This window comes from Rhinopithecus roxellana, chromosome 12 (assembly GCF_007565055.1).
Source record: "Rhinopithecus roxellana isolate Shanxi Qingling chromosome 12, ASM756505v1, whole genome shotgun sequence".
NCBI classification, from domain to species: domain Eukaryota; kingdom Metazoa; phylum Chordata; class Mammalia; order Primates; family Cercopithecidae; genus Rhinopithecus; species Rhinopithecus roxellana.
Window position 1 is genome coordinate 66,143,668 of NC_044560.1, and position 26,662 is coordinate 66,170,329.

The 26,662-nt window shown below is 32.7% G+C and overlaps 1 protein-coding gene across 4 annotated transcripts in view; it reads left to right on the top strand.

Annotated features, from left to right (window-relative positions):
- Window positions 1–26,662, top strand: part of PRKACB (protein kinase cAMP-activated catalytic subunit beta) — a 168,678-nt gene that overhangs the window by 85,990 nt on the left and 56,026 nt on the right. Inside the window, exons 1-4 of one of the 4 annotated variants that reach the window (XM_010382529.2) lie at window positions 14,167–14,486; window positions 22,806–22,829; window positions 24,545–24,568; window positions 25,317–25,325. The exons of 2 other annotated variants lie outside the window; for them this stretch is intronic. In XM_010382529.2, the coding sequence (XP_010380831.1) occupies window positions 14,480–14,486; window positions 22,806–22,829; window positions 24,545–24,568; window positions 25,317–25,325 (64 nt within the window). In that variant the 5' untranslated portion in view covers window positions 14,167–14,479. Of the gene's footprint in view, window positions 1–14,166; window positions 14,487–22,805; window positions 22,830–24,544; window positions 24,569–25,316; window positions 25,326–26,662 lie in introns of those variants that run through there. One more of the 4 variants, XM_010382525.2, reaches the window with a different exon arrangement.

Genomic DNA, 26,662 nt, shown 5'->3' on the forward strand with positions numbered 1-26,662 from the left:
GGGAGGATTCCTCATGAATGGCTTGGTGTCCTCCCAATGGGTAATGAGCTGATTCTTGCTTTATTAATTCATGCAATAACTGGTTGTTTTTTAAAACAAACATGGCACCTCCCCCTCTGTCTTGCTCCCTCTCTTGGCCTGTGACACGCCTGCTCCCTCTTTGCCTTCTGCCATCATTGAAAGCTTCCTGAGGCCCTCATCAGAAGCAGATATTGGCAGTATGCTTCTTCTACAGTCTGCAGAACCATGAGCCAAAATAAATCTCTATAAATTATTCTCCCTCAGGTATTTCTTTATAGTAATGCCAAAATAGATCAGTCCATAACAAAAATCTGAATGTGGAAAATATGAATTTCAGAATTTAGCTCCATTCTTTGTAAGTTGACACTGGAAAGTTTTATTTCTTCCTCCCTCCCCCTCAGCTTTATTAAGGTATACTTGACAAATAAAATTGCTTATATTTATAATGTACAATATGATGATTCAATATAAGTATACATTGTGAAATGACTAAAACAAATGAATATCCACCTCACATAGTTACTTTTTCATGGCAAAAAATTCAAGATTGAATCTCTTAGCAATTTTCATGTATAGTCATACCTCAGAGATACTGCAGGTCCAATTCCAGAACACCACAATACAGCTAAAGTCACAGTAAAGCAAGTCACACACACTTTTTGGTTTCCCAGTGCATTTAAATTATGTTTATAGTCTATTCAGTGTGCAATAACATTATATCTTTTTAAAAGTACATATCTTAATTTGAAATTACTTTATTGCTGAAAAAATGCTAAAGATCATCTCAGCTTTCAGCGATTCCTAATTTTTTTGCTGGCAGAGGGTCTTGCCTTGATGTTTGGCTGCTGATTGATGAAGGTGTTGGTCGCTGAAGGTTGGGATGGCAGTGGCAATTTCTTAAAATAAGACAACAATGAAGTGACACACTTGACTGACTCTTCTTTTCATAAAATATTTATCTGTAGCATGTGATGTTTTTGGTAGCATTTTGCCCACAGTAGAACTTCTTTTAAAATTGGGGTCAGTTCTCTCAAACTATGTTACTGCTTTACCAATGAAGTTGATATTCTAAATTCTCAGGTGTCATTTCAGTAATCTTCACAGCATCTTTACTAGAAATAGATTCCATTTCAAGAAACTACTTTCTTTGCTCATCTGCAAGAAGCAACTCCTCACCTGTTATAGTTTTATCATGAGATTGCAGCATTGCAATCACATCTCCAGGCTCCACTTTTAATTCTAGTTATCTTATAATTGTTACCACATCTGCAGTGACTTTCTCCACTGAAATTTTAAACCACTCAAACTCATCTATGAGAGTTGGAAACAACTTCTTCCAAACTCCTGTTAAGGTTGATATTCTCACCTCCTCCCATAAATCACAATGTTCTTAATGGCATCTGGAATGGTGACTCCTTTTCAGGTTTTCAATTTACTTTGCCCAGATCCATCAGAGAAATCACTATCTGTGACACCTATAGCCTTATAAAATATATTTCTTAAATAGTAAGACCTGAAAGTCACAATTACTTCTTGATCCATGGCTGCAGAATGGTTATTGTGTTATCGGGCATGAAAACAACTTTCATCTCCTTGTACATCTCCATCAGAGCTCTTGGGTGATCAGGTGCATTGTCAGTTAGCACTAATATTTTAAAAGGAATCTTTTTCTGAGTGGTTCCAATGGTGGGCTTAAAATAGTAAACCATGCTGCAAACAGATATGCTGTCATCTAGCCTTTCACATTCCATTTATAGAGTACAGGTATAGTAGATTTAGCATAGTTCTTGAGGGCACTAAGAGTTTCTGAATGGTAAATGAATATTGGCTTCAATTTGAAGTCACCAGATGTATTAGCCCCTAGCCAGTGACAGCCTGTCCTTTGAAGCTTTGATGCCAGGCATTGCCTTCTCTCTAGATAGGAAAGTTCTAGATGGCAACTTCTTCCAATAGAACACTGTTAAGTCTGCATTGAAAATCTGTTGTTTAGTCTAGCCACCTTCATCAATTATTTTAACTAGATCTTGTGGATAACCTGGTGCAGCATCTCCATTAGCACTTGCTGCTTCACCTTGTACTTTTATGTTATAGAAAGGGCTTCTTTCCTTTAAACCTCATGAAGCAACCTCTGCTAGCTTCAGACTTCTGCAACTTTCTCACCACTCTTAGCCTTTATAGAATTGAAGAGCATCAAGACCTTGTTCTTAATTAGGCTTTAACTTAAGGAAATACTTACTGGTTTAATCTTTCCAGACCACACAACTTTCTCTAAATCAACAATAAGGCTGTTTTGCCTTCTTATCATTAGTGTGTTCACTGCAGCAGCACTTTTAGTTTCTTTCAAGAACTTTTTTCTTTTGCATTCTTAGCTTGGCTGTTTGGTGCAAGAGGCCTAGCCTTTGGCCTGTCTCAGCTTTCAACATACCATCCTTACTAAGCTTAATCATTTCTAGCTTTTGATTTGAAGTGAGAGATGTGCAATTCTTCCTTTCATCTGAACACTAAGAGACCATTGTAAGGTTATTAATCGGCGTAATTTCAGTATTGCTGTGTCTCAGGGAATAGGAGGGCCCAAGGAGAGGGAGAGAAACGGGGGACCAGCTGGTGAGTGGAGCGACTTCAGAGCACACACAACCCTTTTCAATTAAGTTCACCATTTTATATGGGTGCAGTTTGTGGTGCCCTAAAACAGTTAAAATAGTAACATCTGAACACAGATTACCATAACAGATATAATAATAATGAAAAAGGAAATCTTGTGAGAATTATTAAAATGTGACACACAGACATGAAGTGAGAACACGCTGTAAGAAAAGTGGCACCAATAGATTTGCCTGACACAAGGTTGCCCCAATCCTCAATTTGTAAAAAGTGCACTATCTGCTGAGTGCAATAAAGCAACACGCAATAAAATGAGGGGTGTGCCTGTATTAATGCATTATTATTAACTGCAGTTACCATGCTATATGATGAATCTCCAGGACTTATTCATTATGTCCAACTGAAATTTTGTACCCTTTAGCCAACATCTCCTAAATCTTCCTTCCCTGAACCCTCCCATCCTTCAGCCCCTGACAACCAGCTTTCTATTCTCCACTTCTGTGATTTTGATGTTTTTAGATTCCACTTGTGTGAGATTACTCAGTATTTGTCTTTCTGTGTCTGCCTTATTTCACTTAATATAATGTCCTCCAGGTTCATTCGTGTTATGACAAATGAAAGAATTTCCTTCTTTCTTGAGGTTGATAGTGTATTCCACTGTGTAGAATACCATACGTGGATGCCATATCTTGTGAATAATGCTGTAATGAACATGGGAGTACAGATATCTCTTAGACATGCTGATTTCTTCCTTTCCTTTTGATAATATACTTAGAAGATTGCTGGATATATGATAGTTCATTTTTAATTTTTTGAGGATCATTCATACCATTTTCCATAATGGTTGTACTAATGTATATTCTCACCCACAATGTGCAAGCGTTCTCTTTTCTCCACGTCTTAACCAATGCCTATTATCTTTTATCTTTTTTATAATAGCCATTCTAACAGATGTGAGGTAATAGCTCATTGTGGTTTTAATTTTCATACCCTCATGATTAGTGATGTTGAGTATTTTTCATATACCCATTGACCATTTTTATGTCTGCTTTTGAGAAGTGCCTATTCAAGTCACCTGCCCATTTTTTAAATTGGGTATTTGTTTTCTTGCTACTGAATTGTTTGAGTTGCTTACATATTTTGAATATTAACTCCTTATTAGATGTGTGGTTTGCAAGTATTTTCTCTCATTGTATAGGTTGTCTCTTCACTCTGTTGATTGTTTTCTTTTTGCACAAAAGCTTTTAGTTTGATGCAATGAACAAACCAATAAGGAATATGAAGACTTTGAATCAGTAATCAAAAAAAAAAAAAAAACCCAACAAAATAAAACCTAGTAGTACTTCATTTCTTCACTGGTGAATTTCTATCATTTAAGAAACAATTAATGCCAGTCCTTCTGAAACTCTCCCAAAATAACTGAAGAAGCTCTGATACCAAAGCCAGACAAGGACACTGCAAAAGAAAATTATAGGCCAATATCCCTGATGAACATAGATGCAAAAATTCTCAACAAAATACTAGCAAATTAAATTCAACATCACATTAAAGGATGATACACCACAATCGAGGATGGTTCAACATATGCAAAATCAACATATGTGATACACTATTAACAGAATGAAGGGTAAAAGTTATATATAATCATATCAGTAGAGTCAGAGAAAGCATTTGAGAAACTTTAACATTCTTTTGTGATTGGAAACTTTTTAGTTAAGGAAATTCTGTGCTTCCACATAATAAAGGCTACATAGGATAAGCCCACAGCTACCATCTTAATAGTGGTGAAAAGATGAAAGCTTTTCCTGTAAGATCATGAACAAGGGAAAGGATGCCCACTGTTATAACTTCTACTCAATATAATACTGGAAGTCCTATGCAGAGCATTTAGGCAATAAATAAATAAATAAATAAATAGCATCTAAATTGGAAAGGAAGAAGTAAAATCTTTTATATGTGCACATGATATTATCTTATATATTAAAGACCCTGAAGACTATACCAAAAAAACTGCTAAAACTAACAAATTCAATAAAGATGCAGGATACAAAATTAAAATGCATAAATCAATAGTGTTTCTGCATACTAACAATGAACTTTGGAAAAAAGAAATCAAGAAAGCAGTTCTTTTTACAATATCACAAAAAATGCGTAGGAATAAATTTAACCAAAGAAGTGAAAGATTTGTACCCTAAAAACTGTAAAACATTTATGAAAAAGTGAAGAAAACACAGTGAATGGAGATATCTAATGTTCGTGGATCTGAAGAATTAATATTGTTAAAATGCTCCTAGTATCCAAAGCGATCTATAGATTAACTGCCATCTCTTCCAAAGTTTCAATGACAAGTTTCACAAAAATAGGAAAAACCATCCTAAAACTTGTGTAGAAACACAAAAGACCCTAATAGCCTAAGCAATCTTGAACAAAAACTTTTTCTGCTTTTAAAAATTGGTCACTGAGTAATAACAGATGATCTGAGAGACAAAGAACTTTGAAAATAAAATGTCATTCAGAAAGAAGTAATAAGTTGAACAGGAAGAATGATATATGTCTGAGAGGTTGAATATCACTTTCATGTCCTGAAACCATAGTTGCTTTCAGCTCTGGTGTTTCATTATTGTTATTTAACAAGTATGGCTCAGTTGAGAGACAAATAAGTTGTCATCTTTTAAATATTCAGTTTAATCACCAACACACTTATCTATTCAAATTAGCAAGAATTCCAAGGAGGTCCTTTCTTAGAGTCTTCATTCAGCTGCTTCAAGTATTGCTATACTCCTAGGAGTTTACTCATTCCAAGGAGACTAATTTGCTGTCCAAAAGTTAGTTGAAGAAAGTGATGCGGATTTTTATTATTATTTGGAGACAGGGCCTTGCTGTGTTGTCCAGGCTGGAGAGTAGTGGTGCGATCATGGCTCACTGCAGCTTTGTTCTCCTGAGCTCAAGCTATTCTCCCACCTCAGCCCCCCAAATAGCTGGGAATATAGATGCATGCCACTGTGCTAGGCTAATTTTTTTTTAAGTGTATTTTTTGTAGAAATGAGATCTTGCTGTGTTGTCCAGGCTGTTCTTTTCTCCTGGGGTCAAGCAGTCTCCTGTGTTGGCCTCCTAAAGTGCTGGGATTACAAGCATGAACATATAAGCTAGTGATAGCATTTTTAGCAGCTGTTGATTTTACCACTGCTACGTTGTTTCATGATTTAAAAGTGGCCCCAACAAATTTTATGTACCTTATCTTGTTGATGTGATGCCACTGGTCCTTGCCGAGACCTCAATGGTTCTTAATGACAGGATGATTCATTCTTCAGTATTATGTTCATTCAAAGGTTATGTCAAAGGATTTCATTTCCTTGATTTATACTCATATGCTTAGTCATCTTGGCTTCCTTGCCAAATTGGATGTGTGAGAAGGTACTTTCAGCCCATCCCCACACTGTACCAAAATTAGCCTTTCTTTCTTGAAATCTAGTCCAGGGATAGCAAACCAGTGGTCTGTGAGCCAGATGCAATTTGCGGGTATGTTTTGTTTAGTTCTCATGATATTTTTAAAAATAGTTGAATTTTATATCATTATATAAAAATATACCATGATTTTAAATCAAGAGATTCATATAAATATCTGGACTTTCATATGCTTGAACCATTGGAGAAACTGATTTCAGTGGCCTCTTATTCTCTTATGAGAAAAAATGAATTGCACTGAGTAATTTTCCTGTTTAATCAGATAGACTCTATCTGATTTGCTCCAGCATTCACTATTTCTGTTGCTTTACCTGTCTGGCCTCTGTAGCCACTTGCATTTAGCCTACAATGTCTCTACTTTTCAGCCTGAATCACCAACCCAGATTATCCTTTCCTCTTTGATAAAGCCTCCTTAAGCGTATATTCCTACTCGTGAGCCACAGACCTATCACTAAAATCTATGAAAGAGATTTTTGTAATTCTGAACCTCAGAGAGGATGGAGTCTAGGAGTTAATTCCTTTCAGAATTCGTGTTTCGTTTTTTAATGCAGCTCTATTTACCTTCTTTCCTTTAATTATCTCTGTTTACCACAGAGTATTGAGAAGGCATGGCCCTTTCGAAGCCTCAAAAGATTTTGTTAAATCATTCCCCCAAGGTAATGGATGCCTACCAGCCTTACATTTGCATAATTAAATTGTCCACTGAAATGATTCTTCCCACAGCAAAGATCTGTTTCAAGCCAATTGTTTTTTCCCTGATAGAGAAGCATTTGACAGCTTTTTTTTTAAATTGAGGTATGTTTTCATAACCATACAAATACCTCATTATGTGTATAATTCAGCATTAATTAGTAAATTTAAGGATTTGCACAACTATCAGCACAAATCAGTTTTAGAACATTTACATCACCCACAAAGTTCTTTTGTTACCCATATCCAGTCAATCCCCACTCTCACCTCAAGCTCAGATAAACACTGATCTGCTTTCTATCTCTATAGATTTTCATTTCTGGATGTTTTATATAAATGGAATTATGTAATATGTAATCTTTTGCTTTTGGCTTCTTTCACGAGAATAATATTTTGAGGTTCATCCATGTTATAGAATATATGAATAGTTGGTTCCAATTTATTGTTGAATTATAATATGTTGTATGGATATAATACATTTTGTTTATCCATTCTGCAATTGATGCACATCAGAATTAGTTTGTTTTTGGCTATTTGGATAATGTTGCTATAAATATTTGAAAACAAGTCTGTGTGGACATATTTTTATTGCTCTTGGGTAGATATCTAGAAGTAGAATTTCTAGGTCATATGGTAAATTTATGTTTTAAAGAAATTGCCAAATTGTTTCTCAAAGTGGTGGTACCATTTTATGTTTTCACCAGTAATGTAAAAGGGTTCCAGTTTTTTCACATGCTCATCAACACTTGGTATCATCAGTCTTTCTTTCTTTCTTTTTTTTTTTTTTTTAACTGAAAAAAAGTCTCACTCTGTCACCCAGGCTGGAGTGCAGTGGCGATTCTCCTGTCTTAGTCTCCTGAGTAGCTGGCATCACGGGTGTGTGTTTTTGGTAGAGATGGGGTTTCACTATGTTGGTCAGGCTGGGCTTGAGCTCCTGACCTCAAGTGATCCGCCCGCCTCAGCCTCCCAAGTGCTGAGATTACAGGCATGAGCCACTCTACCCAGCTCATCAATCATTTTGCTTATGGCCATTACGTGGGTGTGAATCCATTGTTCACAATTGTTTCACTTTGTATTTCCCTAATAACTTTATGATGTTGAGAATATTTTCAAGTTTTTATAACCCATTTGTTTATGTACCTTGGAGTATTTTCAAATCTTTCCACTTTGAAAATTGAGTTGTTTTTCTTCTTATTATGAAGTCTCAAGAATTCTTTGTATATTCTGAACTAAGTTCTTTTCCATAAATATAAATTTCAAATATTTCCTTCTAGTCTATCTTATGTTGTCCTTTTAAAAAATTATATATTTGAAGAGCAAAATTTGTAATTTTAGTGAAGTCAAATTTATCATTTTTTCCTTTTGGGATTGTACTTTTGGTACCAGATCTTAAGAAATTTGTATCTAACCCAAAGTAATGAAGATTTTCAATCTGTACTTCCTTCTAAAAGTCTGTTTTTTGAGTTAATTTTTATATATGGTGTGAAGTATGAAGTTCCTTTTTTCAGTATGTATATCCATTTTTACTGCACTACTTGTTAAAAATAATTTCCTTTCTCTATTTAATTATCTTGGCATCTTTCTCAAAAATCAGTTGACCATAAATGAAAGGGTTCATTTCTGAATTCTCAGTTCTGTCCCAGTGAGCTACATGTCTGTCCTTATTCCTATACTACACTGTCTTGATTACTGTAACTTTAAGGTAAGTTTTAAAATCAAGTAATGTAAGTCCTCCAACTTTGTTCTTCTTTTATCAAAATTATTTTGTCTATTTTGGGGTCCTTTGCAATTTCATGTAAATTTTCGGATCAATTTGTCAGTTTCTAAAGAAAAGCTTTATTAGATTTTCATAGAGGTTATATATTTAGTCTATGAATTAACTTGTAGAGAATTGGTATTTTAACAACATTGAGTCTTGGAATCCATGAACTTGAAATGTCTCTCCATTTATTTACATATTATTTAATTTCTTTAGTGTTCAAGTCTTGTAAAAATGATTTCTAAGTATTTTATTTCTGTTGATATGTGAATGGAGCTATGTCTTAATTTCACATTTGGATTGTTTGTTGCTGGTATATACAAATGTTATTGATTTTTATATCGATCTTATATCATCCTATGATGTAGCTAAACTCAGTTTTTAGTTCTAGTAGTTTATAGATTTCTTATAATTTTCTACATATAGAATAATTTCATCTGCAAATAAGGACAGTTTTATTTCTTCTTTATCCTTTAATATCTATTTTCTTGCCTCATTGCACTGGCTAAATTTCCCAGTACAAAGATGCGGGGAAGTGGTGAATGCCTTATGCCCTATCTTAAGGGGAAAGCATTCCATCTTTCATCATTAAATATGACATAAGTATAGAGTTTCCCCTTCCCCACATGTCCTTTATCAGTTTGAGGAAGTTCCTTTCTTGTCCTGGTTTTTGAGAGGTTTTCTCATGGCTGTTGGATTTTGTGGAATGCTTCTTCTGCATATATTGAGATGATTATTTGGTTTTATACTTTATTAATATAATGTAGTTCATTAATTGATTTTCAATGTTGAACCAACCTTACCTTTCATGGACTAAATCCCACATGATCATTGTGTATGATCCACTGTATATACTGCTAGATTAAGTTTGCTAGCATTTTGACAAAGGTTTTTGCATCAATGTTTGCAATGTACATTGGTCTGTGGTTTTCTTTTGATCTTTGCCTAACTTTGATATTAGGCCTCTTAGAATGAGTTGGAAGTGTTCCCGCCACTTCTGAATTCTGAAAGAGTTTGTGTAGAGTTGGTATTATCTTTGAAGGTTTCATATAATTAACCAGTGAAGCCATCTCGACTTGAGCTTTTCTTTGTGGGAAAAAATTTAGTTACTAATTCAGTATTTGTGTTACAGGTTTATTTACATTTTCTATTTCTTCTTTAGTTAGTGTTGGTAATTTGTGCCTAACAGTTTTTCCATTTCACCTGTTGTTTTATATGGTTGGGATAAGGTTGTTTATAGTACTCCTTTATAATCCTTTTAATTTATCTAGCATCAGTGGTGATTTCATAGTTTCATTACTGATTTATATAATTAATATCTTCTCTGTTTCCTTTTTATTTACTTTGTTTTGATATTTGGTCAGTCTAGTGAAAGTTTTGTCAATAAGACTTTTGGTTTGATTCATTTTTATCTACTGTTTTTCTATATATTTTGCTGAATATATTATATATAATATGATACTACTATATAATAATCTCTCTATATATGAAGCTTAAGTTACTGATTTGGAACTTTTATTCTTTTTTACTCTAAATGGTTAAAGCTATGAATTTTTTTCTAAACCCTGCTTTATCTACATCCAATAAATGTAGATATGCTGTAGTTTATTTTCACTTACCTCAAAATATTTTCTAATTTCTCTTGGAACGTCTTTGTGATTTAATATCTAAATATTTGGAGATTTCTAAAATTTCTCTCTGTTTTTATTTCTAACTTAATTCTGTTGTGATTATAGAATATATTTTGAAAGAGTTAGCAAACCCTTCAAATTAATTGAGACATTATATTTTCTAGCATTTGCTTAGTGTGTAGAATATCCATGTGTGCTTGAAAAGAATGTGTATTCTGCTGATGTTAAATGATATATTTTATAAATGTCTAGATTTTTTTGATGGTGTTATTTAAGTTGGTTGTCTCTTTTCCAATTTCCTCTCTAGTTTTTCCATCAGTTATTGAGAGAGAAGCATGGAAATCCCCAACTGTTAGTATTAAATTTTTTTCTCCTTCAATTCTGTCCATTTTTATTTTAGTACTGTGGGTGCTCTTCTGTTCAATGCATATGCATTTCTAATTGCCACATTTTTCAGATGTATTGACCTTTTATCATTATGACTGTCCTTTTTGTCTCATAATTTTTCTTAAAGTCTATTTTGTCTAATATTGATATAGGCATTCCAACTGTCTCATGGTTACTGTTTGCATGATGAATCTTGTTTTTCTCCTTTTACTTTAGCCTATTTATATCTATGAACCTAAAATGTGTCTCTTACAGATGTTATATAGTTTGACCTTGATTTTTATCCAATCTGATTTCTGCCTTTTGATTTGTGTTTCTTCCATTCATAGTTAATGTAATTATTGATATGGTTGGATTTGTATCCTCCATTTTACTGTTTTCTGTCTCATAGTTTTTGTTGTTCCTCTTTTCCCTTTCTACCACCTTCTTTTCTATTATATATATGTAGTGTGACATTTTATTATTCTGTTTTGATTTTTAAAAATAAAATTTAAAAGCATTTTCTTAATATCTGCTTTAGGGATTTTAATACACATTTTATCTTGTCATAGTCTACTTCAGGATAGTACTGACTTAATTCTAGTGGAATAGAACTGATTTGATCCAATATAGCTTCATTTCTTTTCCAAATTTGTGTTTTTACACATATATTTAGATATTTTATAAACACGGCAATGTAATGTTGTAATTATTGCCTCATACAACTTTAAGTCTCTTAAAGAAATTAAGAGATAACAGAAAAATTTTGTATTTATATAGCCTTTTATTTATATATTTACCATTTTTAGTGCTCTTCATTTGTTTCTGTCAATTTGAGCTATTATCTAGTGTTATTTTCTCTCAGCTTTAAGGACTTCATTAGGTATTTCTGCTTACAACAAATATCCTTAGTTTTTTGTCTGGGAATGTTTCATTTCACCTTTATTTTTGGAGATAATTTTCCTGGATAGAGAAATGTTGGTGGATGGGTTTGCTTTCTTGTTTCTTTTAGCACTTCATTTGTCTGCCTTCTGGCCCTTCTTATTTCTAATGAGAAGTCATTAATCATATTCTTTTTCCCCTGGACATGATTTGTCATTTTTCTCTTCCTGCTTTCATGACTTTTCTCCTTATCTTTCAACAATTTGACTATGATGTGTCTAAGTGTGAATCTTTTGGGTTTTATTCTAGTTGGCATTGGCTGAGCTTCTTGGATCCATAAGGTACTGTTTTCCATCAGATTGGGACATTTTCAGCCATTATTCCTTCAAATGTTTTCTCATCACCCTTTGTCTCTCTCCTTTTTTTCTAATTCCCATGAGAAGTATGTTGGTTCCCTTGACATCCCATAAATTTCTCAGGCTCTGTCCACTTTCCTCCTGTCTTTTTCTCTCTGTGTCCTTCCAACTGGATGATTTCTATTGCTCTATCTTCCAGTTCACTGATTTGATCTTTTGCTCTTTTAAATCTACTGTTGTGCTTACTATACTGAGTTTTAAAATTTCAGTTAATTATACTTTTCAAATCTGCACTTTTTATTTTTAAGTAGTTTTTCTTTCTGTATTGAAAGTTTCTATATGTTGTTCATTACTGTCATGTTTTCCTTTAGGTATTTAACACAGTTTTCTTTTAATTATTTTCATATATTTATAATAGCTATTTTAAAGTCTTTAAAGGCTTTGACTGCTAAATTCTACACCTGGACCCATTCAGGGACATTTTTTATTGACTGCTTTTTTTCCTCATTGTGGATCACACAAGTTTTTGTCAAAAATGTGTTTTTTAAAATAACATGTGATAGTAGCTCTGGATTTTGACTATTTTTTTCCCTGAGGGTTGGTTTTATTTTTTATTAATAACTTCCTTTGTCTTAATCTATGGAATCTATATCCCTCATGATATGTGACTGCTGATTTCTCTGCTTAGTTTTTTTTTTTTCTTATTCTAATTTTTATATTGTAACCTGGTTTCCTAGAGATTGCCCTGTGTCTCTGTAGCTTAATTGTTGTTTAATGATTGATCAGAGGTTGCACTCAAACACTGGGCCCAGCCAGTGCTGATGGAACTGTGTGGGAATTGAGGAGCACGTGCAATATTTAGGCAGTTTGGAAGTCTGTACCAGCTTTAACTTTCCACTGGGCCCTCTTTCATCTCCTTTGTGCGTGTCATTACCTCTCAGTCAGATTGTATACAGTAAGGTGGGCACACTGGGTAGCCTGGTGAATGTACATAACCTCTGTCTGCCTGTCTCATCTTAATTTACCCTGTTATGTTTCTTGCTATACCACCAATGTGCTGCTTAGCCCTACTAGGGCCATAGCCTTAGACTTGTAGAGCTGGGCACTTTCCTTATTTATTTCTTTCAGTTTGCATTCTTCGTTGACAGTATCACTAATGGGTTTTTTGGCCTCCACTCCAAATCAAATCAGCCCCCTCTCGTGTCAGCCCCTTACAGAAGTGAAGCTGCTAGTTTTCATGACCAGCCCTACCCTGGTAGAAGTACTGTCCTGACTGAGCTATAAAGGAGTGAGAGCAGCCCCAGGCAAGAACATCTCTGACTCCCACTGTTTTTAGGCAGAGTTCAGTGGTTCCTCACAAATAAATGTTTCTCAATTTGTTGTTTATGACTGCTCAATTTCCAGAGCCATGAAATCATTGTTTTTGATAATTCTGTCCAGCTTCATAGTTGTTTCTTGGGGAGATTTCCTGACTTACTTCCACATCACCAAAAGTCCTGCCTCACATGGCAGCTGTTAAAATGGCAAGTTCACATGCTGAAGTTCTACTTATCAAGGAAGCATTCTATAGATCCTTTGTACCATTTTGGTACAAATTTTGGATCTCTGGTAATCAGAACAATCTGTTCGCCATGCTACCCAATCAGCCCACCTTGCTATACAATCTGTCATCTGAGTCCTATTTGATATGAGGAATTTTACATTTCTGCAATAATTGCCAGTAACTTTTTTGTGTAGTATTTTCTTTTGAATACCACATGGATGGCATCTGACACTGTTTATAATGCTGAATTTAATGGAAGTTTACAAATAAGTTATTCTATGATTCTCCTTTAAAAATGCAGATATACATATATGTATATAGCATTATATCCTGTCTCTTCCATAACACAGAATGTTTAAATAGTTAACATTTGTGCTGCAGTATAGCTTTCTGGCTCATGAAAAATGAAAGCTATCAGCGATCTGGGCAATAAGATTCATCGCCAATAGTCACTAGCAACAGCACACAGCATTTTAATATCAGCGAGGTCCACAGCTAGCAGTAAGAGCTGGTGTAATTGAAAGACGTTTAGGTGCAATCATTCTGCTGTTTGCTCCTTGCCAGGTTCAACATGGGATTGTGTGAGTATTTGAAGAAAACAGCAATTTTTTCATATCTTTGAAAGATATAAAAAGCATGGATTAGTGCTTAAATGTAAGGAATATGGTAATTTAAAATCATGTGGCTCTAAAATAAAAAGGTATTTTATTTATCTGGTTGATTAAAGCTTTAGAAAAGCTACGCCTTGGATACAAGTGAACCGATAATTCTGGTCTAATGTTGCCGTGGTAACAACTCATGCTGATATAATTGAGAACATCTTATACATCCTGGTTTGAACATTTTCTCCCTGCCATTTTGAGTTGTTCTAGTGGTATATGAAGGAGGCTGGGATAACTAGCTTGAAAGAAATTCAATCTAGTTATAGACATCTTTGGCATTAATCTGATGTTTACTAGTGATATCTCATGCTAGGCAGTTATGCTTTGTTTCTAGGGGCTTCTCTTTTTAAAACAAAAGAAAGCTCTTTTCATTTTCTGTGTGCTGCGTGCTCCAGTGTGTGTGTTTACACCATCGGTTCTTCTCCCTCTAGAGATTAGCATAACTCCCTTTGCTGTTGGATTGTTGTTTTGAGCAATATGTTTTGGAAAGGTTGGTTTTCATCATGAGTGGTAAGTATGCTCTCTGAGACTCTGCAGCTGTTTATTTAAAAAAAAAATTTATAAGAGGAAAAATTATTTTTAAAGGGACAGCTATAAAGCCAGAGCTACTGTGGATTATATTTTGCAGTGATGCTTTTGTACTTAGGCATTTTAGTAAATTACCTTCAAAAACCAGTAAGAACTGTAAACAATTAATGTCGCTATTAATAATCAATACCAATAACCAGTTTCTGATTTTCTTTATGGTTCGATTTACTGTATTTGTTGGGCACTGTTATTAATTGTGTTATAAATTAGTAAATAGACTAACCATAAGAGAGGATTTTCTTTTAGTATCTGATCCTGAAGATAATTAGTTTAACTCTCCTTTGATTAGCTTTGTCGTCCTAATGCTAATTTTTGTTAGATTGTTTTTATTAGATTTTTAAAATAGTAATCTTGAAAGTAAGATGCTGCCAAAATTTTGTTGATGTCTTGGTTGTTTTTACCTAAAATTTATTGAGAAATAAGGATTTAATGCTGAAATAATTAGAGTATTTGGTTTTGTAGGTTTTGTTAAAATGTTTAATAAACAGTTTTTGGGGGAAATAGTTTTTTAGAATAAGTACACTTGTGACAACTAGTCTCTTTTTTATTGTAATGTGATTTATTTTTTCTAAATATTTCCAAAACTGTTTTTTTGGGAAAATATACTACAGTATGTACTGCAGTTTATCACAGGGTAAAAGCTGTCACTTCAAGCCAAACCTGCAGCTAAAAATAGATATCCTGTTGTTAGAGTGAAAAATATTTGCTTAGAGCATAATTCATTAGCATCTTTTGCTTAACTAAAGAATAAGATGCTTGGAAGTTAACCTTTGATTCAGATATTTTTAGGAGAAGTAGAATATGGTTTCTCTGATAATATAACAGTCTTATAATTTGCATTTAAAAGATTTGGAATTGGAATTTAGAAACTGAAAGGTGGATTTTTGCTGTATAATGATAGAATTCAAGATTGATGAACCTTTTCTTTCGTAACTGGAGATCACCTCATTATAACCAATAAACATTCTTTATCTTGCTGCAGTACAATATATCTTAAACGTTGTTATATATTTGTTTATAGAATAATACTAGGTATTAAAGGGACATTTTAACATGCAAAATATTAAGAATTAACTGGATTGTTGTTTTCCTGTTACTGAAATAGATCTTTCTGATCTGCTGTTCTAAATTTGAACTAATATTACAAAATCAACATAGCATTCCTTAGGATTTCTATGGATATCAAACTGAATATACCTGGTTATCATACATATTTTTATTTGAATCAGGCCAATGTATATTTTCTCTTTGAAAATTTGGCATATAATCTAGAATCTTTAGGTAACCACTGTGGTATTCTGGTGGTTTTACAACAGGATGGATTGGATTTAGCTGAAGAAAAATGTTGTTGCTTCACTATTGCTTTATTTTTCTTTAAAAAGCTATACATTATAGATAGTAATTGATATATTTGATTATATTGGCCTTCTCTTCTAGCCATTTTATACCACAGTAATCATAGTAATCACAGCTAGGCATTCTGACTTTGTCGAGATTGCCCAATTTCAACTGATTTTAATCATGTCATAAATGGTTAAATGCCCTAGCCATTTCAAAATATGGAAAATTAAAAGTGAAGTGTGGTTTTATTTGTAAAAATAAGCAAGTGCTAGGCCTTTTAATCTAAGTCTGTAACTACACATGTGGTATTTTTGTGTACGTGGTACTTTTCTCGTTATAAGGCTATTCCTTTTATCCTTTGCCAATTAAATGTTGGTTTACTCTGAGAATCCATCTTTGGCCTTCTTTTGATGCTACATTCTCTCCAAAAAATCTCATCCATGCCTACGTTTTCAATCATTACCTGAACATTCAGTTCAAAAGTGGATTTTCTTCTATCATCCCTAAATCTGCTCCATTTTCATTGACTCTGATATCTGTTAATGATCTCACTGCCCATGCAGGAAGTGAAAACAGAAACCTTGGTCATTTCTAGCTTGTTTCTTACCCTCAGACATGAACTCATTCATTAAGTTCTATTGATTCTACATCAGAAATCACTCAATATTCTCCAGTCTTACTGACTCTGGGAAGGCTTCTAGATCTCTTCTCAATCCTATTACAATAACTGCATCACTGGTCTCCCAGCTTCCAGTTTTATATCTTCCAGGCCGTTTTCCACACTGAAAGTTTTAAAATGGAAGGAAATATGCCCATTTTTTAACCTAACGTGAAAACTTTCAATTATTCCCTATTGCCTTTAAAATAAAAGTTAAACTCCTTATTAGGTCATATGCAATCAATGACTTACCTTTCTGGTTTTATTTACAAAATCTCTCTCACAAGTTTTGATCTAGCCATACTATATTACATATAATTCCTTGCTACCTTTCCATATTTATAGTCTTTATCATAAAAATTCAGAGAACCAGTTAGTATCTCCGACACTGACCCTGTAGAATTAGGTGATTTCTCTGTACTCCCAAAGCACACTTACAAACTATAACAATTATTGTATTATATTGAAATTATAAATTTGTGTGTCACTTTCTAATCTCTAAATGTTGAACTCAAGTCAAGGATAGTGCCTTATTCATTGTATGTTTCTAGTAGTCACCCCAGTACCCCAAACACAGCAAAGAACCCAATAAATACTTATAGAGTTAATGATAAACTAAATATAATTCATTTTTACATACTTGAACACTTTCCTTACATTGCCAATGAAAAATATCAGTGTGGGTTTTGATTTTTTTGGTTCAAAAAATACAGTAACCATAGTATTTACTTGTTCCTTCATCAACTTTGTAGGATAAAGTCATATAAAATGCTTAAGAAACCAAGTTGTACCAGTCAGTACCTTTATCTTTCTAGTATTTAAAAAAATTGCTCATAAGTGTGAAAAGAGCCTTCACTTTCTAAATGTTTTTCTTACTCATAACCCTTTTTGTGAAGTTTTTGCTCTTGTTAAGCAAACAAGGTCTATAAAGAAATGCTAAAGGAACCTCTCTAGAAATCAGTCAAACTATTGTAAGACCCTTTTGTTTAGAGGACGTAGCAACTTACTCAAATAAGCTTAAGCAGAAGAAGATACAGGTATTGGGATGCAGAGTATGTCATGGAGCTCAAAGGCAAAAGTAGAGTTGAGCTGTCCCAAAGAGGAGAATTGATTTGAAAAGCTGACTGGAATCATAATAGTACCTTTCTCGGTTTTTCTCTCTGAGATCACATGATGTCTACTTTTTTCCTTGAATTTGCTTTATTATCCTCACTGTGTAGTGAATAGGTTTCTCTGATGCTTGTGCAAAGTGGAGCTTAGTCATCTGAAAGTTTCAAAGTTTATGTGCTTTCCTAGTTTATGTGCTTATTGATATAACTAGCATCATTATTTCAAAATCCTGGGTGAGAACCCTGGCCCAGCTGTAGTTGAGGGCAAATCTCTGAAAAAGAAGGCATGAATCTGCTATGAATTACAACACCATACAGACTTGAATACCAACACTTCATTAATTTCCCTTTCTGGATTCTGACTGAAAATCCTATAAGAAAAAAAAAAAAATGGGAAAGCAGTACATCATTTCTGAAATTAAAGATGGTTATTTGCCCAAATATGTACAAGATTTTGATGATCAGACTCCAAAGTCTAATTAACAGTTTTAATTTGAGTAGCTTTTCTTCATGGAAAAGAAATAAACAGTAGTTTCACCCTCACTAACTTGGAGGGATGAGGAAAATAAGTGGAAGATCCAATACTGCTCATTACTTTCATTCTAAAACAGCTATAGTGGGACAACCAAGAATGTATTAGGCCATTTCAAGTTGAAAAGTAGCCTCTCTTTAAATATAGAAGGCTCTTTCCTGATGTAGAAGGCATCACTACCAGCAAGGAATCCTACAGTCCTGGCCACATTCCCATTTATGAAGGTCGCTGGATTACTTAACTGATAATGTAAAATATGTATACACTAAATGATGTGAAGATTTAGTCTAGCAGCACCTAAATAGGAAGTGAGAAGGGCCAAAGAAAAAACACTTACCTTATTTGGGGCATTTGTAAAGTTTTGAAAAGCTTATAATTGTTCATGAATGAATAAACAAGAAAAGCAACAATGCAGAACCTATAAAAGAGGTTATACACCATAAAACGATAAAGTCACAGTCTTCAAGAGGTAGAGAATGAACTTATATTTAGAAAATATTTGTGTAGGAGAGTATAACAAAAAGTTATAGATTCCATCTATGTTAATTCTTAAAATTTTAAGTGAGTATGGAGTTAGTGAACTAAGACATGAAACAAAGATAAAACAAGAACCTAGAATGAAAAGATTACTGGCTGAGAGGCAGGAATGGAAAAGAAGCATAATGATGTGATAGGGAGAAGTTATAAGAAAATAAACCTGGCATTTTCAGAATATAAAGCTGCATTAGAGGTAGTAAAAAGCAGAATAATCACTGCAGAAAAGTAAATTAATAATGTGAAGATCTATCCAGATAGATCCTAATAGAATGTAGAGGAAATGGACAAGATAAAAATTATAAGATGAAAAAGTATGTTAAATAAAAGCAGGACAAAAAATTTAAAAAGAAAATAAAAAGAAATTTTACAAATTGGATGGATAGCATTCCAATAGAACAGAACAGATATGATTTATAGAATAGAAGCAATAATAAAAAATATGATTCAGGAAAACTTGTTAGTTGAAGAAAAACCTGAATCTGTAAATTGAAAGACCTCATTTTGCTTTGACAAGATTAACAAAGATGCCAGTACCTAAATATATCCTGGTGAGTATTTGGAATTTCCAGCATAAAAAAAATGAAATCCATAAACATTCTGGTGTCTTTTTATCTTACAATCTTAACATGAAGCTTGTCCTATAAAGAAAAAAATTCAAAATTGGAGACTAGATAACTTAAAAATCTTTTCAGGCAGAAATTATTGAAGATCAACAGCACCTTGAAATGCTGAATAAACTGTAACAAGTGCCCTTTTAAATGAATACCTGAATTTACTCTTTAAGTGAATTCTAATTTAATTAGAATTAAAATAAATTCCCAAAGTGCAAAAATTGAAGTAGTAAATGAAAACCAGAGCTGTAAGGGGGAGCATACTTCAACTGCCCTGAGGACATTTTTAGACCTTGGTGGGGCTTTCGTTTAAAATGGCCTCACAGAGATGGAAGACAGGTTGTTTAATGTATGCAGTTTAGGATTTCTTAGCACCCTGTATAAAGCCGGGATCCTGCAAGGATCATAACCTCAGTGAAAGCTTAGATTAGAAAGTAAAACCTCTCCACTGACAAAAGGAGAAAATAAGGAAGCCTGTGTTTCTTGGCTTGGGTTCCTGGGAGCAGGGGAGGGATGTGTGTGCATGTGTAGGATGCCTCTCCTGAGAATTTTTAATCAACTGCCTCCTCTCAAGCACGTTTCAGTTTTTAATCTGTATTAATTATGTGGTCTAGGAACCACCAATAAAATACATTACCAGAAGAGTTGCAGGCTTGTAACATATACTCTGTAGCAGGCAGAAGCTAATACAAAACCCTGTACTGGGACACATCCTTAGACCAAGACCTGCAGGTTTCTTGCAGATAAAGCCCCACTGAACTTTGTGTTCACAATTCAGAAACAAAAATAGACACACACACACACACTTACACACATACTGCAAATGATATTTAGATACAACAGGATTAGAACCTGCTAACAATGTCAGTAGACATAGTAAAATTATCACATATCTCTACTATATTAAATTAGTGACATAAAAATAAATATGAGGGAAAAATGTATATAATTCTAACAGAGCCTTAAAATATACAAAACAAAATTGACCTATGTAGGAGAAATTTTATAGATATAGATAGAGAATTCTTACCCAGTAATTAAAGAATACACAGGAATATGTAGAATACTTACAAAATTAATCATATGACTAAACGTATTCAACAAGTTTCAAATAATGATATACAGGCTACAGTATATCAATTCTTAATTACTTAATTACCACAAGGTAATTAAGTTCAATCAGTAATAAAAAGCTTTAAAAAATCACACAAATATATACATTTGGAGATTTAAAAATTTTAAATAACTTACAAAGAATTAACTGGTAAATTTAAGGTATAACTATGTATCAGAACTTGTGGGGTGCAGCCAAAGTGGATATAGAGTTAAATTTTAAGTGCTTAAATTAGGAAAAAGAAAGACATTCATGATATAAGAAAACAAGTTTAAAAAGCCACATGGTTAATCAAAAGAAGAAAGAAACTAATAAAGACATGAGCAAAGATCAGTGGGTAGAATAGAAAATAAAGATACATGAGAATCAAAGATTAGTTTATGGAAAAATATTTTAAAGGACTAATTAGAACTATATCTATTTTAAAAATGGAAGCACAGAAACTTTATTCAGAACTTAACAAAATTAGGACTGGAGAGTTTTACATACAAGTTTTAGGAAACATTCACAGAACAAGAATTTCAATCCTGTATGAAATTTTCCAGTGCATTGAAAAAGAGAAAACACTCTTAAATTCGTTTGTTGATTCTAGGATAGTTTTACAAGTCAAGTATAGGAAAAGAAAATTAGTTAGATACATTTTCTCTGAAGTTGGGAATAGGAAAAGGATGCCCACTGCCATTGTTTCTGTACATCATTGCACTGTTAGTCATAACCCAAGCAGTAAAACAAGAAAAACGTAGACAGAGCCAAATTGTCATTATTCACAAATGATTTGTGATTGGTTACATAGAAGACCCCAGTGAATCTACCAATGTGATTTCAGAATTGATAAGAGTCTGGCAAGATTGCCAGACATAAAAAAGAAAATCAATATATAAACATCAACTATGTTCTATACATCAGCAACAAACAAAAAAGGTAATTTTTTAAAATCTCCCTTTTACAATAGCAACCAAAGTGCTAAATAACCTAGTATAAATCTAATAAAAGTGTAATAAGACCTTTAAGGGAAAAAGTATAGAATTCTACTGAGGGATATTTACCTAATCTTTAACAATAAGATATGATGTTTTATACTCGTTAGATTAGCAAAAAATGGAAAGTCCAACATTAACAAATTTTGTTGTGGATATAGGGCATCAAGGATATGGTGGAACAATAAATTGATGCTACTATTTATTGAGCCATTTGTTACTGCCAAAGTTGATACTGTGCATTCCCTATCATCTAGGAATCCATTCTTAATTCTGTATTGTCGGGCAACAAGACAAAATATTTGAATTCAGGCCTTTCTGGAAAATCCTTGACATATGATTGTAGTAGATATAATACTCCTACAAGAAACAGCTTTATTGAACAATTAAGGAAGTAAAATATACTTCAAGGAGCATTTCAGAGGTTGCCTGGGTCATTAGTTTTATGACTATAAATTTACTTTGAGTTTTCATTACAGAATTATATAGGAAACATCACTAGTCAAACATGGCATGGATGGCCTACAAAATCCACAACATCCCCAGATAGAGAGCTGTTGGGAGAGAAATCATGTACATATGATTAGTTGTGAATGAATACACTGTGTGAATTCATAGTGTATCCATCTATCCATGTAGATGCGAGTCAAATAAGTTAATGTATTTCTATTAGAATGATTATTTAAATATATATCTCATTAAAAGTTAATATTTTTCCATATAAAACTATAATAAAAATTTTTATTTTTCACAGTTTAGTGAGTCAGTCAATTATGCTGTTCCCTTGTACTAAGACTTGATGAAAAATTAACAAGTAATAAAACACAGAGAGGAAAGAAGAGTAAAATAAATAAGTGTAACTTTCATTGCCTATTAAACTTGCAAATAATCATATATATGTGACTTTAGTCTTTATAGAAAGACTAATTAATCATCTTAGAAATCAAAAGTAGACATAGTCCAATCCAATAAACTGTACAATTACAACTGAGTATTAAAGTTGTTTTTTATACCCACTATCATTTTTAAGGTTGTAGTGAATTTAGTTTGAATCAGTATGTTTAATATGATGAGGCAAGTGCCCCTTCAGCAAAGTGAACACAATTATTCTTCAGTTGCAAAGGATAGAAGATGATAATGTATTAACACATTTCCAGAGAAAAGTTTTGGTTGGTTTTAAAAAAAGGATATCCAAAGAATTTCTTGTAATCCTTATATAAAACATTTTTGGTATATATATTCAATTGTTATATCATTCTATTTCTATGTGCAGTATAGTAGCGAACATGTATGGATGGGTAATTTCTTGTAGGTATGTTATTTTATATGTTATTTAATCTCTGTTTATTCTTTTTGATCAAGCACGCAAATCATCAGATGCATCTGGTAGGAAAACCTTTTTTTACAGAATAATTCTGTTAACTTTGATTATTATCATAAGCTAAATTTTTATGAGATATTTTGTGGCAATTAGAATGTTTTGTATGAGTTTTTATAGTTCCGTTTACTGAAAATATTTTTAGTGTGTACGTATGTGGGAAGGGGGAGAGTATTTTTAGAAATACCAAATAGAGCTCTAAAGAGGTAGATGTTTGAATAGGGGTGGAAGAAGACAGACTAATGCATTCCCCTAGATTTACACTTTCCAGAGATTTTGGCAAGATTTTGGAAGAAATTGTTCTTTTCTGTTATTTAATGATAGAACTTGGTATTTGCATAGGTAACTTACCTTAGTTTCCATCCTGTTTTGTTCTTTCTGGCACACACTAAATAATTATTAAATAGAATAATGCTTTTATTATGGTAAAGGAGAGAGATGAAAATAATGACAAAGACAGTAGAAGGAACATGAATTATTATCTTCTCAGTAACAAATTTTTAAACTGTTATTACAAAAATGACACTATTAAAAACACATTATTGTTTGTGGTTCCTAATATTTTATCTTTCTCTAATAGAAAATTTTTAATAGCCCTGTTCCTTATTCCCTACAAAAATAGCCATCGAGGTCTAACATATTGAGACCTCTAATTCTCATCATCCCTCATTATTTTATCTGATTCCCCTCTTCCTTAGCAAAAGATCTTGCCTTCTATTTCCAGGGAGAAATAGACTCTAGCAACTGTGAACTAACTCAGTTTACTCCTGGTTTTACCCATGCATTGAAAAGCACATCACTATGCCAAAAAATATCTCCCTGATTCGGCACCTGCGTGCCTGTGCACTTCATCTCCCACTGATGTTTTACATGTACCCAATGCTACAGTTATTACAAGTCAGTTGCTGTTTCCTGAATAAACCATGCTTTTCTTCCATGCCATTTATATAAGATCACCTCAGCCTAGGAGATCTTTTTCCCCAACTTTATCTGCCAGAGGAGTTCTTTATCTTTCAAGATTCAGCACAAATGCTATGTCATCTATTATGCCTTACCTTACTGTCCAAGAATTTTCCCCTCCCAGCTCTCACAGCACCTTATAATTGCCTTTGTTGTAGTCTTTGTCACATTCCATTATGATGATTCATGTAAGCTTCTCATTTCCTTAACAGTGGAAATATGTTTATTCTTTGTAGTATTCAGAGTCTAGCTCAGAATCTGACACCACTAAATGGTGCTCAATAAATATTGTTGAAAGGATTGTTAAACCAGCACTGAGGAAGTGGAATGACTGAAAAATACTAAAGTCTTTCAAAAGGGAGAAACCAGGTGTTATAATGCATAATGCCTTTCCTACAGTATATTTTGACTGAATAACAGAACTCCAGAGATGGTATTGCAATAGTTACAGGATATGTATGTCAATACTTGCTTTTTAATATTGTTGTTATGAGGACTATTGTTGTGAGAACTTAAAGTTTTTGTTAGTTGTTTTAAGGAAAATAAGAAGATTATTGATTTTGGCACTAAACAGTAGTTACTTATTTTTATTTCTTTACTCTTTAAGATAACTTATTTGAATACAGATAATCAAATAATTGTATTTCTACATTAACATTTTATTTCTGTATATGATATTCTGAAAAAAAGCGTATTGGTGACTTCATGCTAATATGTTATTCATATAATTTAATCATTGTCTAATTTATTTTTTGGACACAAGCTTGCTCCTCTTCAGAAATATCTGGTAGGCAATTACTTTTTAATAAAACAAATATTATCTTTAAAATTTTTTATTTATTGTTTGCAAGTTTTTATTTTCCTTATAAAGTTATACATTTTAAGTATATCAAGTTAATAAAATATTTTCATTGATGAAGGAAATAGTTTGTTTAGTTTTGTTGGGTTTTATCTATATAAATGATTTATATTGCAATTTCTTGTGTGATTATTTTAGAAAGAATAATTATAGCACCATGAAACAGTAAAAGATGTACAAGGTAGTAGAAGAAAGATTAATAAAGAGTAATAAAGTAAAAGAAAGATAAATAGTAGAAGAAAGATTTATAAACTCTTAATACAAAATATGAATGATACTCAAGAATTGGATAATGGTATACTATGACTAATAACATACTCTTTTTATCATATGCAGTAACCTAGTTTATCTTACACAGCAGCCAAAAAAACTAATAAATACATTTGTTAAATGTTAATAATGAAACATTCTTATAGTAGAATTATCTGAATTATATGGGATGAAGTTATGCTGTGCGTGAATTTTCAGTCAGTTTTCCTAATGTTTAAAATAAACTTTAAAATCTGATTTTTAAACTGTATTCTATGTCTAAATACATTCAAAAATTTGAGGGGGGATAAGAACTAAGTTGTGGTTTTATGAACTTGTGAAAATGCATAAAAATTGTCTCTCTTTTTTTTTCATCTCTTGAATGTGGGTGAATGTTCCTGCAAACAAATCTTGGGTGAACATATAGATTCCTTTGGTATGCTCATTTCCTTTAGAATGCAATGTGATAGACTCTTTAAATCATACAAACAGAAAAGATATATAATTGAAAATGTATACTTTTGGGAATAAATTTTTTGTGCATCCTCTTTTTTGTAACATCTAGTTTGTTCAATTATTTACCAATAGAGAATAAAATGTATTTCAGAAAAATCATTCTTCGAAGTATTTTTTTCTTAAGAAGAGTTACTAATCACTGTTAGATGCTTTGGAGATAGGTACCTATGATCACACAGTTAGGAAGTATTAGAGCGAATATTCTAACTCAGATGTGCCAAGCTCCAAAACCATCATAATAGTTTTAATGGTTAAATGTAGATATGGCTTATATATTAGAACACAATAAATAATTGAGAAATTATATATTGAGAAAAATATATTGAGAAAATAATAAAAAATTGAGAACTTCAAACTATATGCTTGATAGGGAATTCTGAGTTGAATGTAGAGCAGTATTTGAATCTGGCTGTCTCTCTCACATCTTATTTTATTAATTAGCTGCCAACCCTTTATTTCAGTGGATAGAAATTATTTAAATTACCAGAGAAGAGAAAAGCATTTAGAAGCTACATCCACCAATATCTAAATGTAATAAAATTCAAAGCAAATACATGTGATTTTAGATTGCTTATTGTTTTAGGGTTACACATAATCCAATATATTGTGAAATATTTTATTTTTGGTAGATTTGTTATTAAAAGATATGTATTTTGATTAACTTATATTTTTACAAAGATTAACTATGTTCATCTTTGCACCTACATAGTACACATAAAAACTAGAGATTTCGTATGTGTAGATATTGTTATATGAGAAAAAATGTTTCAGGAACAGGTTTTCCTCATGGAACTATTTAATAACATCATACTTAGTGCCCATCCTTTAATGTACTCAAAAAGACAATCCCTTTATATGTTGAAGTAATTCACAAAATGTAATATATTTGATTAATACTCATTTCTGATAATTTTCACATAAGACCTTTATAAAAATGTTTACTTACTCTCTACAGTATTATTTGACAGTAAACTCAGGAACATTGATGAGTACAGAGAATATTTTAAAGAATTTCTTGCATATTCTATTAGTGAATAAAATTAAATAATACCTGAAATTTTTCTTTTAGCTTATCACCAGGCAGGGAAAAGAAATTTTTTTCAACTTACCATCTTTGACAAATACTGTCAGTCCTTCCTTTGATCAGTTACTTTTTTCTTAACTCCAGATCCACTTAACATAAAGTGACAGGAGAAGCTGAAACAGGATGTTAAGGTTGTGTTTTTTACCTTCCCTGACTCTTTTCTTTGTCTCTAA